The sequence below is a fragment of the Hyla sarda genome, chromosome 8, assembly GCF_029499605.1.
Source record: "Hyla sarda isolate aHylSar1 chromosome 8, aHylSar1.hap1, whole genome shotgun sequence".
In the NCBI taxonomy this organism is placed as follows: Eukaryota; Metazoa; Chordata; class Amphibia; order Anura; family Hylidae; genus Hyla; species Hyla sarda.
Window position 1 is genome coordinate 62,710,798 of NC_079196.1, and position 19,657 is coordinate 62,730,454.

The following is a 19,657-nucleotide window of genomic DNA, read 5'->3' on the forward strand; positions in this document are numbered from 1 at the left end:
TAAAAACCAGCCCTGGAAAAATAGTCACACCAGCCCCACAGCATTGCGTTATTGTAGCAGTCACTTGCGCTACCGCCAGAATCACGGAACTCCGTTCCCAGTGTCCAGCGCTTCTGGGTTAGGTCACCTGATCTCACACAGCTGCTCATTCAATTACAGGCCGAAGCAATGTCCAGACTCAGGCGCTGATTGGATGGCTGGCCATGTGACGTCACGTCACCTAACCAAAAGTGCCAGATACCAGGAACAGAATTCCGTCATTTCAGTGGCAGTGTAAAAGCGAGGAATTTTAGAGAGGTTCTTTTTTTTTTACTGTTTCCCCTCCCGTAATAGATATTACATAGGGTTAAAATACCGTGGGAAGCATAACACTGGTGCAGGCATTGAGACATAGTTTGAAAATGCTACCAGAATACAGGTAAATAGTCACAGGGGCAGGTCCTGGCGGCTGCTCCCTGCCCAGCCGGCTTGATTGAAACGTCTCTCTAGTCTCTAGCAGTGAATAGGGAGACCCTGGAAGACAGTGGTCAACACTACAAAGTCCAACACTACACCTTTTCCCGACTTTGCAGGTTCCTGCATACAGATGGGGTGCTCAATCCCAATAGTTTATAGCAGTAAGCATAACAGTCTCACAGTAGAACATTATTGGAAGCACTCACCAATCAGCTGGGCAACATTTCCTTTGCACAGGCTTTGATAAATCTCCCCTAGGTCTCAAAACTGTGGACTGTTAGGTATTCCAACAACGGTCTGTGCATGCTGGAAGTTGTCATTTTGCTGGGAGTTTTAGTTTAGCAACAGCTGGAGATTCACAGTTTGGAGACCACTGATACAGGGAGAGATGCGTCACCTGCCCTGCTGAGACCCGCCCTGAGGACAAATCACCAGTTTCGGTGGCATTTACAATCTAAGATTCCTTTGAATGATCGAGTGTCATGGGATCGTGATGCCTGCACCAGTTTTATGCTGCCCGCTGATTGGGCAACATAAAACTGATAACAGGTTCCCCTTAACTGTAGTGAAATTAAAAAATATAGTTATTTAGAAATAGTGAATAAACAACCAAATTTGCAAAAAAAAAAAAGAGAACCAAAGTGCCCCTCCCTTACAAAGTAGTAACATCAGGTCTCCTCTTCCCAGAACCTACCCCCTACCCGACATTACAGGTCCCCCCTCATCACAGGTCCCCCCTCTCCAGCCCCCCACATCACAGGTCCCCCCCCTTCTCCAGCCCCCTACATCAAAGACATCCCCTCTTCAGCCCCTCATATCACAGGTCCCCCGTACCCAGCCTCCACATAACTGGTCTCCCCTCTCCCCCAGCACCCACCAACATTACAGCCCCCCTCCTTGCAGCCCTCCACATCACAAGTTCCCCCTTTGCAGCCCCCCACATCACAGGTCCCCCCCTTTGCAGCCCCCCACATCACAGGTACCCCCTTTGCAGCCCCCACATCACAGGTCCCCCTTTGCAGCCGCTCACTTCACAGGTCCCCCCTTTGCAGCCCCTCACATCACAGTTCCCCCCTTTGCAGAACCCATCATCACAGGTCCCCCCTTTACAGACCCCATCATCACAGGTCCCCTCCTTTACAGACCCCATCATCACAGGTCGTCCCCCCACCATTTGCAGCCTCTCACATCACAGGTCCCCCTTTGCAGCCCCTCACATCACAGGCCCCCCCTTTGCAGCCCCTCACATCACAGGTCCCCCTTTGCAGCCATCACATCACAGGTCCCCCTTTGCAGCCCCCCACATCACAGGTACCCCCTTTGCAGCCCCCCACTTCACAGGTCCCCCTTTGCAGCCGCTCACTTCACAGGTCCCCCCTTTGCAGCCCCTCACATCACAGGTCCCCCCTTTGCAGCCCCTCACATCACAGGTCCCCCCTTTGCAGAACCCATCATCACAGGTCCCCCCTTTACAGACCCCATCATCACAGGTCGTCCCCCCCCCCCCCATTTGCAGCCCCACACATCACAGGTCCCCCCTTTGCACCCTCTCACATCACAGGTCCCCCCTTTGCAGCCCCACACATCACAGGTCCCCCTTTGCAGCCCCACACGTCACAGGTCCCCCTTTTCAGCCCCCCCCCCACACACACACCACATAACAGGACTCCCACCCTTTCCCTTACATAGTAATAACATTAGGTTCCCTTTTCCTCTCACCCAGTATAGTAGATCCTCCCCCGAGCAGCTGCAGTCACTGTGTGCGGACAGGAGGAGGGGCCAGGAGCAGTGAGGAGGCAGAGAGTAGAGGGGAGTGTACTGTCTGTACAGCTCCCATTACAGACTCTGTACCCCAGACCTCCGGACTTCCGCTCACTGTATCAGCCTGTCAGGAGCCTCAGACCTGTGTGTGATGTTGCAGCTGTGGTGCACACAGGTCCAGACACTGCTGACAGACTAAAGGCGGGGTTCACATCACGTTTTCTCCCATACGGGAGCGCATACGGCAGGGGGAGCTAAAACCTCGCACTCCCATATGCTTTCGTATGCGCTCCCGTATGTAATTCATTTCAATGAGCCGGACGGAGTGAAACGTTCGGTTTGGTCGGCTCATTTTTGTGCTCTATGCGCTTTTTCCCCGGACCTAAAACTGTGGTCAACCACGGTTTTAGATCTGGTTGTTAAAGTGCATACGGCGCAAAAATGAGCCGACCAGACTGAATGTGATGTGAACCCAGCCTAACACAGTGACTTGTCAGGACTCAGGGCGGCGGCCTATCGGGGATTTTCCTGGTATCCCGATAGGCCAGTCCGCCCCTGTATAATATCCCTCCATTGCCCCAGCAGAGAAAAGTTGTACTAAGGACTATCTCCTGCAATGATAGGTTGGGAGATGCATATGACAGAACCACTATTCAACTGTGTAAAATAAATGAAGGAAATATTAACCCTTGACACTTTGGTTACTTCAGTGTATGCATTAGATTAAGATTAGATTAAGTGAAATGCAGAATAATACATTTTGCAAACTTTCCAGGACCTGATACACATTTTATGCATTAAGCTAAATTTTAGACTATCGTCTACCCGGCAACTTTCTGGCAAATGGTAGCTGGAACATTTGTACAGGGTCACGACAACGGCTTTAGTTAAGTTGTATTCATGTCTATTAATTTAACAATAACATCCTGTCTGCTGTTCCACTGTCTAGCAGCAAATAGGTATTGGCTGACCAATTCATTTCTTTTTAATCTCATTTGAATTTTTCTATTCTTAGGACAATTGACTTGGATCACTGTTTAGTTCGTCAATCAAGAGAAAATGGGAAGGAAATCCTATGTGTGGTCATGGAGAGCATTCGGACAACTCGCCAGTGTTCTCTGTCTGTCCATGCTGGTATGTGGGGAGAAGCCATGAGGGTAAGTATGCAGATATCACACTTTTCTGTGAACAACTTTCTAAATTGTCTTCTCTGAATTTAGAAACCCTACGTGGATTTCTTTACACCATAAGGCACTACAACTCCCAGCATGTCTGGAGAACAGCAAAAGCCTGTCCGGGCATGCTAGAAGTTGTAGTTTTGATTGTAGATTTGCGCCAAAAGATGCAACAAACTTAAAAGTTGAACATAATAAATCCCTGGCCACTGTAAAAACACAACTTAAAACACGTCTACCATGTAAAAAACACATGTAAATGAAAAGTCACACAAAAAGTTGCAAAAAATGCACCGTGCCAAAAGATTGTGACTAGAGATGAGCGAACTTACAGTAAATTTGATTCGTCACAAACTTCTCGGCTCGGCAGTTCATGACTTTAGTCTGCATAAATTATTTCAGCTTTCAGGTGCTCCGGTGGGAAAAGGTGGATATAGTCCTAGGAGAGAGTCTCCAGCCCACCAGAGCACCTGAAAGCTGAAGTAATGTATGCAGGATAAGTCAGCAACTGCCGAGCCGAGAAGTTCGCGACAAATCGAATTTACTGTAAGTTCGCTCATCTCTAATTGTGACAAATATACCCAGTAAAATGCTCCATAAATACCCCCCCACGCTGAAAAACACTGCCATAAGACTATGGTTATACTTCAACTTACTGATCAATAGCTTGTTGTGCTGACATCTAGTGGCCAAAGATAAAACTACAATAATTTACTCCAATATTATACTTCATTTTTTGGAATCAGTATTTGGGCGGAAAATGCCCAGGCATTAGCTGGGAGTCAATAGGGAAATATATATTCCATTCCTTCCTGGTGCTTTTGTTTAGGTGTTTTTTACATTTTAGTGCCATTTTTACATTTTAGGGCAGTTTTTCAAAATTTACTGCATGCTCTGGCCATAGCTTTTTTATCTGGATTTTGTGGTTCTATAGGTTGGGGAAAAAAACGTGTACATGTATGTGGCCATTTTTTAAAGTGTTTATCTAAATTTACCCAAACCACCACCCACAATTTTTAAGTAGAAATCTTTGAGTCATGATGAAAGAATCACATGTTTTGTGATGAAACTAACAGAAAAACAAAGGAAGAAAACAAGGACAAATAAAAAATGTCTATATAATGCACACCACCACATAATACCACAATAACCACATCAAGAAGGAATAAAAAGACAGGGCAGGTGTTTGACTGGGCAAAAAAAAAAAATAGCAAACATAATCCATAGTCTTGATTTTTCGTTATTAAGCAAATGGGGCTCAAGTGCCGAGGGGGCGTTCCTCAACACGACAAGAGCCCATGTAAGTCCAGACCATAGCCTTTCCTCTGTCTAGTCAGTCAAATGGGGTAGGCGAATGCAAGCAGGCTGTGGTTGGTAATAACAAGGACATGGACTGGATTTCATTGGAATCTTGCTGTAATTAAAGGGGTAATCCGGTGAAAACCTTTTTTCTTTTAAATCAACTGGTGGCAGAAAGTTAAACATATTTGTAAATTACTTCTATTAAAAAATCTTAATCCTTCCGGTACTTATTAGCTGCTGAATGCTACAGAGAAAATTCCTTTCTTTTTGGAACACTGATGACATCACAGATAGCAGATGCATAGCAGATGTATGCTAAGGGCAGCTTGGTGGCTCATTGGTTAGCACTGCTGCCTTGCAGCACTGGGGCCTTGGGTTCAAATCCCTCTAAGGACAACAATAAATAATAACATCAGCAGAGAGAACTGTGCTCATGATGTCATCAGAGAGCATTCCAAAAAGAAAAAGAATTTCCTCTGTAATATTCAGCAGCTAATAAGTACAGGAAGGATTAAAACATTTTAATAGAAGTAATTTACAAATATGTTTAACTTTCTGCCACCAGTTGATTTAAAAGAAAAAAGGTTTTCACCGGAGTACCCCTTTAACCTCTTCAGGACATAGGGCGTATGGATACGCCCTGCATGCCGAGTCCTTAAGGACCGAGGGCGTATCCATACGCCCGTGGGAATTCCGGCCCCCACCGCTAGCCGGTTGGGGACCGGAGCCGGATGCCTGCTGAAATCGTTCAGCAGGCATCCCGGCATATCGCCCAGGGGGGTCATTATGTCCCCCCATGTCGGCGATCGCCGCAGATCGCTGGACAATTCAGTCCAGCGATCTGCGGCGATTCCGGGTCAATCGGGTCTCCAGTGACCCGGTGACCCGGAATTACTGGCTGTTCGGGGCCGTCTCTGACGGCCCCGAACAGCCAGAGCCTGCAGGGGTGAGGTGGCACTGGTGCCACCTCACGATCGCCCTGATTCGTCGGCCGGATTACCGGCCGACCAATCAGGGCGCCTGCTGCGGGTGTCACTCCCGCACCCGCTCCGCCCCTCTTCCGGAGGACGTGAGCGGGTGCGGGACGTGCACCCCGGGTGCTGGGGACCCCGATCCCCGGCGCCCCTGTTGGGATCGGGGCCCCAGGAGCAGCTGCGGCGGCGGAGACGACGAGGGACTGACCTGTGCGGCGAGGATCGTTGGAGGTGAGTGACAGCCTCCTGCTGTTGCTTAGCAACAGATCCCAGCATGCAAAAAGGGCATGCTGGGAGCTGTAGTTATGCAACAGCAGGAGGCAGACCACCACAACTCCCAGCATTCCCTTATGGGCATGCTGGGACTTATGGTTTTGCAACAGCTGGAGGCACATTCTTTCTATGGAAAAGTGTACCTTCAGCTGTTGTATAACTACAACTCCCAGCTTGCACAAACAGCTAAAGTGCATGCTGGGAGTTGTAGTGGTGCATCTGCTGGTTGCATAACTACAACTTCCAGCATGCCCGTTGGCTGTCGGTGACTGCTGAGAGTTGTAGTTTTGCAACAGCTGAAGGCACACTGGTTGTGAAACTCCAGAGTTTTTTTTTACCTAACTCAGTGTTTCACGACCGGTGTGCCTCCAGCTGTTGCAAACTACAACTCTCAGCAGTCACCGTACACCATGCACCGTACATGCTGGGAGTTGTAGTTTTGCAACAGCTGGAGGCACACTGGTTGTGAAACACTGAGTTAGGTCACAAACTCAGTGATACATAACCAGTGTGCCTACAGCTGTTGCAAAACTGCAACTATCAGCAGTCACCGACAGCCAACGGGCATGCTGGGAGTTGTAGTTATGCAACAGCTGGATGTCCCCCCCAATGTGAACGTACAGGGTACACTCACATGGGTGGAGGATTACAGTAAGTATCTGGCTGCAAATTTGAGCTGCCGCAAACTTTCTGCTGCAGCTCAAATTGCCAGCGAGAAACTACTGTGAACCCCCGCCCGTGCGACTGTACCCTAAAAACACTACACTACACTAACACAAAAAATAAAATAAAAAGTAAAAAACACTACATATACACATACCCCTACACAGCCCCCCTCCCCTCCCCAATAAAAATGAAAAACGTCTGGTACGCCACTGTTTCCAGAACGGAGCCTCCAGCTGTTGCAAAACAACTCCCAGTATTGTCGGACAGCCGTTGACTGTCCAGGCATGCTGGGAGTTTTGCAACAGCTGGAGGCACCCTGTTTGGGAATCACTGGCGTAGAATACCCCTATGTCCACCCCTATGCAATCCCTAATTTAGGCCTCAAATGCGCATGGCGCTCTCACTTTGGAGCCCTGTCGTATTTCAAGGCAACAGTTTAGGGTCACATATGGGGTATCGCCGTACTCGGGAGAAATTGTGTTACAAATTTTGGGTGGTATTTTCTGCTTTTACCCTTTTTAAAAATGTAAAATTTTTGGGAAAACAAGCATTTTAGGTAAAAAAAATTTTTTTTTTTTACATATGCAAAAGTCGTGAAACACCTGTGGGGTATAAAGGTTCACTTAACCCCTTGTTACGTTCCCCGAGGGGTCTAGTTTCCAAAATGGTATGCCATGTGGGGGGTTTTTTGCTGTCCTGGCACCATAGGGGCTTCCTAAATGCGGCATGCCCCCAGAGAAAAATTTGCGTTCAAAAAGCCAAATGTGACTCCTTCTCTTCCGAGACCTGTAGTGCGCCAGCAGAGCACTTTTCACCCCCATATGGGGTGTTTTCTGAATCGGGAGAAATTGGGCTTCAAATTTTTAGGGGTATTTTCTGCTATTACCCTTTTTAAAAATAAAAAATTTTTGGGAAAACAAGCATTTTAGGTAAAAAATTATTTTTTTTTTTTACATTTGCAAAAGTCGTGAAACACCTGTGGGGTATTAAGGTTCACTTTATCCCATGTTACATTCCCCGAGGGGTCTAGTTTCCAAAATGGTATGCCATGTGGTTTTTTTTTGCTGTTCTGGCACCATAAGGGCTTCCTAAAGGTAACATGCCCCCCAAAAACCATTTCAGAAAAACGTACTCTCCAAAATCCCCTTGTCGCTCCTTCCCTTCTGAGCCCTCTACTGCGCCCGCCGAACACTTTACATAGACATATGAGGTATGTGCTTACTCGAGAGAAATTGGGCTACAAATACAAGTAAAAATTTTGTCCTTTTACCCCTTGTAAAAATTCAAAAATTGGGTCTGCAAGAACATGTGAGTGTAAAAAATGAAGATTGTGAATTTTCTCCTTCACTTTGCTTCTATTCCTGTGAAACACCTAAAGGGTTAAAACGCTGACTGAATGTCATTTTGAATACTTTTGGGGGTGTAGTTTTTATAATGGGGTCATTTATGGGGTATTTCTAATATGAAGACCCTTCAAATCCACTTCAAACCTGAACTGGTCCCTGAAAAATACTGAGTTTGAAAATTTTGTGAAAAATCGGAAAATTGCTGCTGACCGTTGAAGCCCTCTGGTGCCTTCCAAAAGTAAAAACACATCAATTTTATGATGCAAACATAAAGTAGACATATTGTATATGTGAACCAAAAAAAAATGTATTCGTAATATCCATTTTCCTTACAAGCAGAGAGCTTCAAAGTTAGAAAAATGCAAAATTTTCAAATTTTTCATCAAATTTACGGATTTTTCACCAAGAAATGATGCAAGTATCGACAAAAATTTACCACTATGTTAAAGTAGAATATGTCACGAAAAAACAATCTCGGAATCAGAATGATAACTAAAAGCATTCCAGAGTTATTAATGTTTAAAGTGACAGTGGTCAGATGTGCAAAAAACGCTCCGGTCCTTAAGGCCAAAATGGGCTCCGTCCTGAAGGGGTTAAGGATGCCCCCCGGGCACTTGAGTCTTATTTACATAATAACAAAAAGTCTTGTATCTCAGCACTGGAAAGGACTATGGAGATGAAAAAAAAGTATGTGGTCATTTGCTTAATTACACCAATTCCTGCTGACAGGTCCACTATAGAGTTAGTACTTCCCGTGTTCTGACCAATAAGGAATATTTGTATCTTCTGATGGGTAATCAAATATTCCCTATCTTCACTAATGACATTTCTTGTTTCCTTTTGAATTGCAGTTTCACATAATTGATGAGAAAAACCACAAAGGGCGCGACAAAGCTATTGTATTTCCCGCGCACACAACCATAGCGTTTAGTAGCTTTGATCTGTACATTCATCTGGATGGTCACTTTGGTAAGTGTCATCTTTTCTGATGTCTTATGTGTATGTGAAAAAGAAGACTACAAGGAGGGTACAAAGGATGTAGTACACTCACCTCAGGGTGTTGTGCTGTCAACATCAGTATCCGTCTTGTATACAGTATAGCCGGCAACCGCCTGCATCAAACCATATGATAAGAAATGGATCCCGGCACTCACCAGATGATGCAACAAGTTCAGTTTTATTTGTAGGAATACATCTTTAACCCCTTAAGGACGCAGGACGTAAATGTACGTCCTGGTGAGGTGGTACTTAACGCACCAGGACGTACATTTACGTCCTAAGCATAACCGCGGGCATCGGAGCGATGCCCGTGTCATGCGCGGCTGATCCCGGCTGCTGATCGCAGCCAGGGACCCGCCGGCAATGGCCGACGCCCGCGATCTCGCGGGCGTCCGCCATTAACCCCTCAGGTGCCGGGATCAATACAGATCCCGGCATCTGCGGCAGTTCGCCATTTAAATGAACGATCGGATCGCCCGCAGCGCTGCTGCGGGGATCCGATCATTCATAACGCCGCACGGAGGTCCCCTCTCCTTCCTCCGTGCGGCTCCCGGCGTCTCCTGCTCTGGTCTGTGATCGAGCAGACCAGAGCAGGAGATGACCGATAATACTGATCTGTTCTATGTCCTATACATAGAACAGATCAGTATTAGCAATCATGGTATTGCTATGAATAGTCCCCTATGGGGACTATTCAAGTGTAAAAAAAAATGTAAAAAAATGTAAAAGTAAAAGTAAAAAAAAAGTGAAAAATCCCCTCCCCCAATAAAAAAGTAAAACGTCCGTTTTTTCCTATTTTACCCCCAAAAAGCGTAAAAAACATTTTTTATAGACATATTTGGTATCGCCGCGTGCGTAAATGTCCGAACTATTAAAATAAAATGTTAATGATCCCGTACGGTGAACGGCGTGAACGAAAAAAAATTTTAAAAGTCCAAAATTCCTACTTTTTTAATACATTTTATTAAAAAAAAAATTATAAAAAATGTATTAAAAGTTTTTTATATGCAAATGTGGTATAAAAAAAAAGTACAGATCATGGCGCAAAAAATGAGCCCCCATACCGCCGCTTATACGGAAAAATAAAAAAGATATAGGTCATCAAAATAAAGGGATTATAAACGTACTAATTTGGTTAAAAAGTTTGTGATTTTTTTTAAGCGCAACAATAATATAAAAGTATATAATAATGGGTATCATTTTAATCGTATTGACCCTCAGAATAAAGAACACACGTCATTTTTACCATAAATTGTACGGCGTGAAAACGAAACCTTCCAAAATTAGCAAAATTGCGTTTTTCGTTTTAATTTCCCCACAAAAATAGTGTTTTTTGGTTGCGCCATACATTTTATGATATAATGAGTGATGTCATTACAAAGGACAACTGGTCGCGCAAAAAACAAGCCCTCATACTAGTCTGTGGATGAAAATATAAAAGAGTTATGATTTTTAGAAGGCAAGGAGGAAAAAATGAAAACGTAAAAATTAAATTGTCTGAGTCCTTAAGGCCAAAATGGGCTGAGTCCTTAAGAGGTTAAGTACAGGACGCGTTTCGGCAATGTATGCCTTCCTCTGCTGTCTCAGACAGCAGAGGACTGTTGAGACCCAATTAGCTCCTAGCAGGCTATAACTACCCCTCCCCCTTATTACAATAATTAATTAAATAATAACTGACACAACAACAATTCAACTTTTTTATGGGTGAGGATCGGCCACAGCTTTATTTATAAAATTACTTATATAAATAAGAATTTAACTGTAACAAAGACACCAATTGGCTTCTTGCCAAGCCGAGAGGTGCTGCCACACTGTCCTATGTGGAGGTCTACCCCGGGTTGACCCCGCTTTCACCGTCTTCTTACCGTCAAGCTGTGACTTACAATAAACAGACATACAAAAAAGGGAGGAAGGGTGGGCAAAACTCCGGGTCCTGGGCAGATTGAGGGGGGGAAGGGAGGCACCACAGCTATAAATACCCAGGGGAGGGCACCTGAAAGCCCGGGAAACTATTAAACCCCTGATTGGTGCACTCCTTCCCCCCCACCCATGGGACATACCACTATAGTTACCAACAAGTTTTTACAGACGGGGGAGGGGGCTAAAAACCTTGCCTGTATATTTCTTAACCCCTTAACTGCTCACCAGTCAGGGGGCAAGCTAGTTATGCACAGCTTGCCCCTCCAGACTGTTGAGACCCAATTAGCTCCTAGCAGGCTATAACTACCCCTCCCCCTTATTACAATAATTAATTAAATAATAACTGACACAACAACAATTCAACTTTTTTATGGGTGGGGATCGGCCACAGCTTTATTTATAAAATTACTTATATAAATAACAATTTAACTGTAACAAAGACACCGATTGGCTTCTTGCCAACCCGAGAGGTGCTGCCACACTGTCCTGTGTGGAGGTCTACCCCGGGTTGACCCCGCTTTCACCGTCTTCTTACCGCCACGGAGGAGACCAGTTAGCCCTACACTGGGCTCCGACCCCCACCCAAGAGATACTGGATAGCCAACACCTGGGGCCACTTCAGCCCCCCGGACACACCCAACACATTTCCTCTCCAGGAAATCCGCCCAACACATTTCCTCTCCAGGAAATCTGCTCAACACATTTCCTCTCCAGGAAAACCGCCCAACACGTTTCCTCTCCAGGAAAACCGAGGTACCTGCCGCCAGGACCTATTTCTTATATTAATTTGTATTCATTCATTTTATTTATTAATTTAAATTTTTTTTTTTTATAACTCTTGTGCGAACACATCTCTCAGACTCACCCATACATCGAAGAGAGCCGCAGCACTCGCACCACCTTGCGGAAAACCGCTCGCAAAACATAACACATATGGGAAACATCAAACTTGGTGAAAATAGCAACGCAACATGCAGATCGCCAGCGCCCCACGCGCTGCGCTACCCTCTCCGGAAACCAAGCCATCTCCGCCGGCCCCGATACAAAAGAGGGCGAATCTCAAACTCACAACACCCCATCCTATCAAAGAAAAGCAAAACCCAAAACAGACAAAAAACTCGAAACTGAATAATCGGGGGTGTGGAGCAAAAAAGAAAAAAAGGGGGGGGGGGGGCACCCCACAGCCGCCCCGTCAAGCAATAGGACGACAACCCGAAAAAACAGTCATTCGCTGACCCCCATGCATGCTGTGCTACCTGGATCGCCGAAGCAGTCTCGGACAAAAAAGGGGGCCTTTAATTTTTATAATTATTATTTTTTTTATTTTTTAAACTGTGTCGCAAATTGCACAAAATAGGCACCCAAAAAACAGACACCCGAGTCCCAGATGAGGAGAAAGGAAGTGCCCCATCCACATAGCCCCGAAAAAAGCCAGCACAAACCTCGGATGAGCAAAACGACGCAAAAGCGACAACCAAAAATCCGACCCGCAGCTGCCACCAAGTGACCCAAAACTGATAGGAAAAACCGGTCGCCGACAGCAAGGCCACCCACTCGCGGGCCCAGCCCCTAGGTACGCACCAACATCCCACCAACCACAAAGTAGAAAAGAAAAAATTACCCCCTGCCAAGCGCCAACCGCACCCCACTGGGTCGCAGCACAGTGGGAAAGCCACCCACCTGTTTTCTCCTTTTTTTTTTTTTTGAATAGAAGGTGATTCACATGAACAGGTGAAGATACCCGGCGTCATGTACTAAGAATGTTATTTGGATGCACAGAGAACACAGCCCAAATCTCGAACCTCCTTGGAGAGGTGACACAGCAGTCAACTTCCGTCATCACATCCTATGAAAACGAAATAGGAATAAACATCAGAGCCCGGAAGGTTACTACAAAGGACATTCCAGGTACGAAAAACAAATCCCTTATCCACAGACACATTTGGAACCTCCGGGGCCCCCTCCACTGTAGACATCCCGGCCTCCACACCACCAACCACTCGCAAACGCCTTACCGTGAGTGTGACCAAGTCGCAGGAGCCACCAAAGCGGACCAAGAAATACACACCAAACTCCACAATGACCCACGGGCCAGCCACACAGGCAAACCTTCCGACTCCGCCCGAGGGAGCAACCTCCGGAACCACTGCCAGAGAAAAACGAGACAAAGCGTCAACACCCAATACCGACCCCAGGGAGCACAGCCCCAAAATAAATAGTAACTCCAAACAGCGAAGCACTAGGTGCAATAAGCCGAACACAGGAAGAAATCCGCAAGAGTAATATCAGTGACAACTCCCCGAATGTCAGACCGACAACACGCCACGATCACTCAAAGCACCCCAGAAAAGAAGAAAAGTAACACCAAATTAGAGCGCTACCAAGCGCAGGGGCCAAGCCAACCCACACAGTATTGTTACAAGTCCAGAACATGAGCTGCCGAAGCAAGCACCCAAAGTCCCACAACCAATACCAAGGCAAAAGCGCTAACAAAACCCAAGCATGGCAGAAACCCACTGACTACCAAGACCCAGGGCTAAACCACCCAGCAGCACCACTGGGAAACCAAACCACACCAACAACCAACCAAACCGGCCACATCCGGAAACAGAGCGAGCTTCCCGTGAGCTGCAACGGGGGACAGAAAGCAGGCCTGTCCACTGCACGACACATGAAAAAACCCCAACCAGCCGAAACGTCAGCCCTTAGTGCACCCGGGGCACATATGCGGGGGCACAGATACCACACACCCTCGGCGGCCAGAGACAACCTGGAGGAAAAAACTCCGCCCGGAACCATATTCCACGTGGAACAATCAGGAAACCAGCAAGGAACGTAACCAGGGCACCTAGCGAGCCCCGAAGAAACCATAACAGAGAAAACGCAATCACACCCTGACCACAGGAAAGCAGCAGACCAACGCGGCATGCGGAACCCATGCTAATCTACTCAGTATTGTTCCACTTTTAACATATGTGCTGCCGAAGCGAGCACCAAATATGGAACGCTTCACAATTTGCGTGTCAGCCTTGCAACAACAAACCATACCCCCACAAGTGTAGAGCACAGGAGAATCACCCTCCGGAATACCACCACGAACAGAAAAACTCACAAGGCAACGCAAACAGAGACTCAAGCGAACCTACCCCCGGAGACTCAAGCGAAACCTACCCACCGAACACATCAGCTAAAGCACCCAAAACGACATACAGAAGTCCCATGCCTACCAGAGATTGGGAAAATACGGAGAGATAAACCAAACAAAAGGGGGAGAAAACCAAAAGAAACAAAACCGTAACTGGGCGGCACCCACCGAATCAGGAAAAGGAACAAGCCTCAGGAGCCAAGTCTGCCAAACCCCGGGCCCCCAGAGCGTAAGGCCAAAAGAGCTCTCACTGCAGAAAACGTTTTGTTTTTGTTTTTTAACTTTTTTATGATACCCTACCAAAGCACCCTGAAATAGAGAAGGAAAGCAGGATTAGAACTCTGGTCTCCCACACAATACACATTCAACTGATGGCTGCTCAGACCACTGACCTACAGCCAGAACCCAAGAAGAGACGTACCCAACTCCCAACCAGAGACCAAACTCAACGTACACACAGAAACAAAAGGACGAACACTGCACAGAACGCAGCCATAAGCACACTAACCGGGGAAGGGGCCAAGCCCCGCATCAGAAAACCCACCAATTCCAGAAGATGGAGAAGCCAACAGCTGGAAGAACCACTTCACCACCGCCGCAGATGTGGGACAAGGCAAGTCGGAGACCGCCGGGTCGCGGGCACTCCGCCACCACACTCACTACCCCTCCACGGGGGGCATTGGAGAGGCAGGAGGAAGAAGGGGGGGGGGAGATCTGGGAACATGGGGCGGAGAGGTGATGGGGGGGGGCAGACGCAGTGGGCAGGGGGGTGTGGTAAGGGGAGAGGTGCCAGCGTGGGCGGAGTGAGAAGCTGGGTAAATGAGAGGGGACGATATGAGAGCTCAAATAATTTGCGCCATAATCCGAAAGAGCCCGCAGTACCCTTGCCATTTTCTCGGATTGTTTTTTTAATTTTTTTTATTTTTTTTTGTGAACGCCGTTTATTAATACATACAGTAGAAAATTTGACCGAATATGCTAAACAGAAATGTCATATGTGTATTAAATTACCAATATTATTTATTATGTATATCACGTGTATAGTGAAATTTTATATTTATTTATTTCTTTTAATTTAAAATTATTTTATTTGAATTATTCATTTATTTATATTTGCGTGCACGCCATAGACGGAACACTTCAAACGACGACATATTGTTATACCCCAGACATGCACGCATGCGGAGATACCACATACATGCATGTCTGCAACACACATATTTTTTTTTTTTTTTAGTTATACCTATATATACATACATACATATACACTTTTAGTTATTTATTTATCGATTTATTTTTTTTTATTTATTTTTTATTTATTTATTTTTTTATTCATTTATATATATATATATATTTTTTTTTATTTTTATTTTTTTTTGGGATGGGGAAAAGGGGGCAAACCAAACTTTTATTATTGAAGGGTTAAATGACCTTTATTGACTTAACCTTGCACACACTGCTCCTAACACTGATCACTTGCCATGTATTAACATGGCAATGATCGGTGCCATCAACGATTGATTGCTCAAGCCTGAATTTCAGGCTTGGAGCAATCAATCAACGAGCGGACGCGCAGGAGGCAGGTAAGCGACCCTCCTGCTGCGTCCCAGCTGATCGGGACATCGCGAGACTGAGCAGCCGGGATGATTGAAAGTACACCTTCAGACGCGCCGATGAACTTAGATCGCCGCGTCTAAAGATGTAATGCCGGACATCTGCCCGATCGGCGATGTCTGGCGTAGCATGGGTCGTTGTTGCTAAGAGCAACCGGGACCCCACGGATATAACGCGCGCTCACCTTGTGAGCGCGCATTATATCTGAAGGGTGCGCAAATGGACGTTAATAAAGCGTCCATTTGCGCATATGGAGTTAAAACAGCAGCAGCCAGCCAGGGGCCGCTGCCTCCAGAGCCAGGGGGGGACAGGGGGGGGAGAGACGGAGGGGACCGCAAAGAGGAAAAAGAGACGGGGGGGGGGGGGACGACAAGGAAAAACAGCAGAGCATGCTCATAAGGAGCACGCCCGGAGGGAGGGATACAGGCACAGGCAGAGGAGAGGGCTTCGGCCCCGGGCAGGGAAGAGGGCAAAAGGAAACGGGCTGGACAGGGCTCACAGGGGCCATAGTGGGTAGGAGAGCGGGACTGTGAGAGGTCCGCCAGCCTCCCGAACCCGCCTCGGGTGCAACAGGAGGGGAGGCAAGCTCAGCCATAAGGGAGCATGCCAGCCCTCACCCACCTGCTCCATCCAGGCCACAAATAAAAGGAAGACACATACCAGCCAGCAGTCAAAACTCCGGGTCCTGGGCAGATTGAGGGGGGGAAGGGAGGCACCACAGCTATAAATACCCAGGGGAGGGCACCTGAATGCCCGGGAAACTATTAAACCCCTGATTGGTGCACTCCTTCCCCCCAACCCATGGGACATACCACTATAGTTACCAACAAGTTTTTACAGACGGGGGAGGGGGCTAAAAACCTTGCCTGTATATTTCTTACCCCCTTAACTGCTCACCAGTCAGGGGGCAAGCTAGTTATGCACAGCTTGCCCCTCCAGAAGGCATACATTGCCGAAAGGCGTCCTGTACTTAAAGATGTATTTCTACAAATAAAACTGAACTTATTGCATCATCTGGTGAGTGCCGGGATCCATTTCTTATCCTATTGACTATCTTATCCACGAGCACCACCTCTACGACGAAGTGCCGACAAACCATCTATACTACTGCATCAAACCATATGTCTGGTCAAGGAACGGAAGTAGCAGTCAGATGTGGAGCAAGTCCAATGAGAAAAAGATAGATGATTCTTTTGGCACTCACCTGCAGACAAAGTATTTTAAAAAGTAACCAAATTTCAGGACAAATATTTATAATAAATAAATAAATGCCATATTAACCCCTAGAGGACACAGGGTGTACATGCAAGCCCAGCGCCTCAAAGGGCTTACTAAAAGACGGTAAGAAATGGCTGCTATTCCCTAATAAAAGTTGACATCACATAATATAGAAACATAGAATGTGTCGGCAGATAAGAACCATTTGGCCCATCTAGACTGCCAAAAAAAAAAATGTAAACAAAGTCTAGAATTGCTGAGTTTTGGTCACTTCATATACCAGAATTTTTTTTATAATTAGTGATCAAATACTACCAATATACTATAAAAATACTACCAATAAATACTACAGATCCCTAAGCTAAAAATGAGCCCTCATATCGCCCCGTATACGGAAAACTAAAAGTGTTATAGAGGTCAGAAGAGGACAAGTTTAAGCATACTAATTTTCTAACAAAAAATTACGGTATGCATTTTTTAAAGTACTGTATATACTCGAGTATAAGCCGAGTTTTTCAGCACGGTTTTTCGTGCTGAAAACGCCCCCCTCGGCTTATACTCGAGTGAACTCTCCGCCTGTCAATCCCTTCTCAGTGATCTTCCCTCCAGAGGTTGCAAAACTACAACTCCCAGCATGCCCGGACAGCCATCGGCTGTCTGCGCATGCTGGGAACTGTAGTTTTGAAACCTCTGGAGGTCCGCAGGTTGAAGACCACTGCGGCCTTCGTCATCATCCAGACCCCCCCTTTAGTTTTCTACTCACCTCCCCTCGGTGGGAAGGAAGGGTGAGCTGGTCCGGGCCATCTATGCTGCAGGGACCGTCCGGTGGGGAGGGTTAGTCGTTCCGGGCTGTCCATTTTTACCCTGGGGGGGCCTCTTCTCCGCGCTCCGGGCCTGGCCCAGACTAGTGACGTTGCATGCTGGGAGTTGTAGTTTTGAAACCTCTGGAATGACGTGGCATGCCCCGGACTAGTTACTTTGCCTTGACGATGCCGCACAGGGACGTTCATGCGCAGCCTCCCTGTGCATGAACGTCCTTGTGAGTCGTCAAGGCAATGTCACTAGTCCGGGGCAGGCCCGGAGCACGGAGAAGAGGGCCCCCCCGGTGAAAATGGACAGCCCGGAACGACTAAGCTCACGCTTCCTTCCCACCGAGGGGAGGTGAGTAGAAAACTAAAGGGGGGGGGGGGGGGTCTGGATGATGACAAAGGCCGCAGTGGTCTTCAACCCGCGAACCTCCAGAGATTTCAAAACTACAACTCCCAGCATGCCCAGACAGCCGACGGCTGACGGGATTGACAGGCGGTGATGATGATGGGGGGGATGATAAAGGGGGTCTGGATGATGACGGGGGTCTGGATGAGGACATGGGGGGGATGATGTATTCCCCCCTAGGCTTATAGTCGAGTCAATACCTTTTCCTGGGTTTTTGGGGTGAAATTAGGGGCCTCGGCTTATATTCGGGTCGGCTTATACTCGAGTATATACGGTAGTAAAATAAAATAAAAACTGTATTGGGTATCATTGTAATCTTATTGACCTACAAATTGATTTGTGGCTATTAGAAGGTGAGAAGGAAAAAAAACAAAAACATAAAAATTTAAAATTGCGGAAGGCCTATTGGGTTAAAGTGTACCCGTCAGATCCAACAACAAAAAAAAACATTTTTTTTAAATATATCACTCAGTACCTAATCCTGACCATGTACATCTATTTTTATGTGTCTAGCACCTTTATTTATTTATTTTATCACACTTTTAATTTAGCTCACTAGTCTGAATTCCTCTCAAAGGGAGGGGGCGTGGCCTCGCTGTGCTAGTCTCCGCCCCCTCCCGCAGTATGCTGTCTGCTCACATCTCCCCTAGCATTAGCAAAACTACAACTCCCAGCTTGTCCTCACTGACAGTAGCGGGACACAAACTGACAGTGGGAGGATTGTTCTTCCAGCTCTGAGCCCTGCACTCACAGCTGTCAATCAAGGAAGTGTGTCCATGACATAGGTGATGATGCATGGACACAGCAGCACTAGTATATGTCCAAGCAGGCGGAGGGGCAGTTGTTTGACTGCCTTTTTCATTATGAAATACAGAAAATTTTCTAATGAAAGCAAGTGCAAAACCTATTCTTTTTGCATGATTTACAACATATCAAAAGTTTTTGTATCTGACAGTGCCCATTTAAAGTCACTGGAGGATAAAGTCCATGACTTTAATAAACAATTTATTTATTTAAAATCTTTGTCCGGACATTAGTTACTGTTTAAAATACTTTGCCAGGGGAGCACTAAAAAAGCAGCTATCTTTTCTTCTTTCTGATGTAAATTTGAATGTCGGTGATTGTATGGTGTCCAGATAGGGAAAATAAACTTATCATTCTCATGTTTTCTAATTTTTTTAGAGCTTTGTGTCTCATCTGCTTCAAAAGGAGGATTTGAGAAGGAGCCCAGTAGATCGTTTTCATTAAACGCTATACGGAACACCCTGTACCGAACAGGCATCTTATTCACCGGTAAGATGAGAATCACAGGAGTTTGCCGTGACACTGTCAGTGACTATGTTTTTTACTCCATCTTGAGAGCCTGTAGTCAGATGGATGTAGATCATTGTTTCCCAACCAGTGTGCCTCCAGCTGTTGTAAAACTGCAACTCTTAGCATGCCCGGACAGTTGTATGCATTGAACATTGTACATACTCTGGATGTATCCTCTTATGCATTTATTGGGGATTGCTGGAAGGATGTTTAAAGGGGTACTCCACCCCTAGACATCTTATCCCCTATCCAAAGGTATTGAGGGGGCTGGCCGTGACA

The 19,657-nt window shown here is 46.4% G+C and overlaps 1 protein-coding gene across 1 annotated transcript in view; it reads left to right on the forward strand.

The window, feature by feature from the left end:
- The window catches only part of LOC130284860 (pejvakin-like), a 66,474-nt gene that overhangs the window by 45,062 nt on the left and 1,755 nt on the right, over positions 1–19,657 (forward strand). The window contains exons 2-4 of the mRNA XM_056535727.1: positions 3,233–3,374; positions 8,805–8,922; positions 19,247–19,357. Coding sequence (XP_056391702.1) covers positions 3,303–3,374; positions 8,805–8,922; positions 19,247–19,357 — 301 coding nt within the window. The 5' untranslated portion in view covers positions 3,233–3,302. The remainder of the gene's footprint in view (positions 1–3,232; positions 3,375–8,804; positions 8,923–19,246; positions 19,358–19,657) is intronic.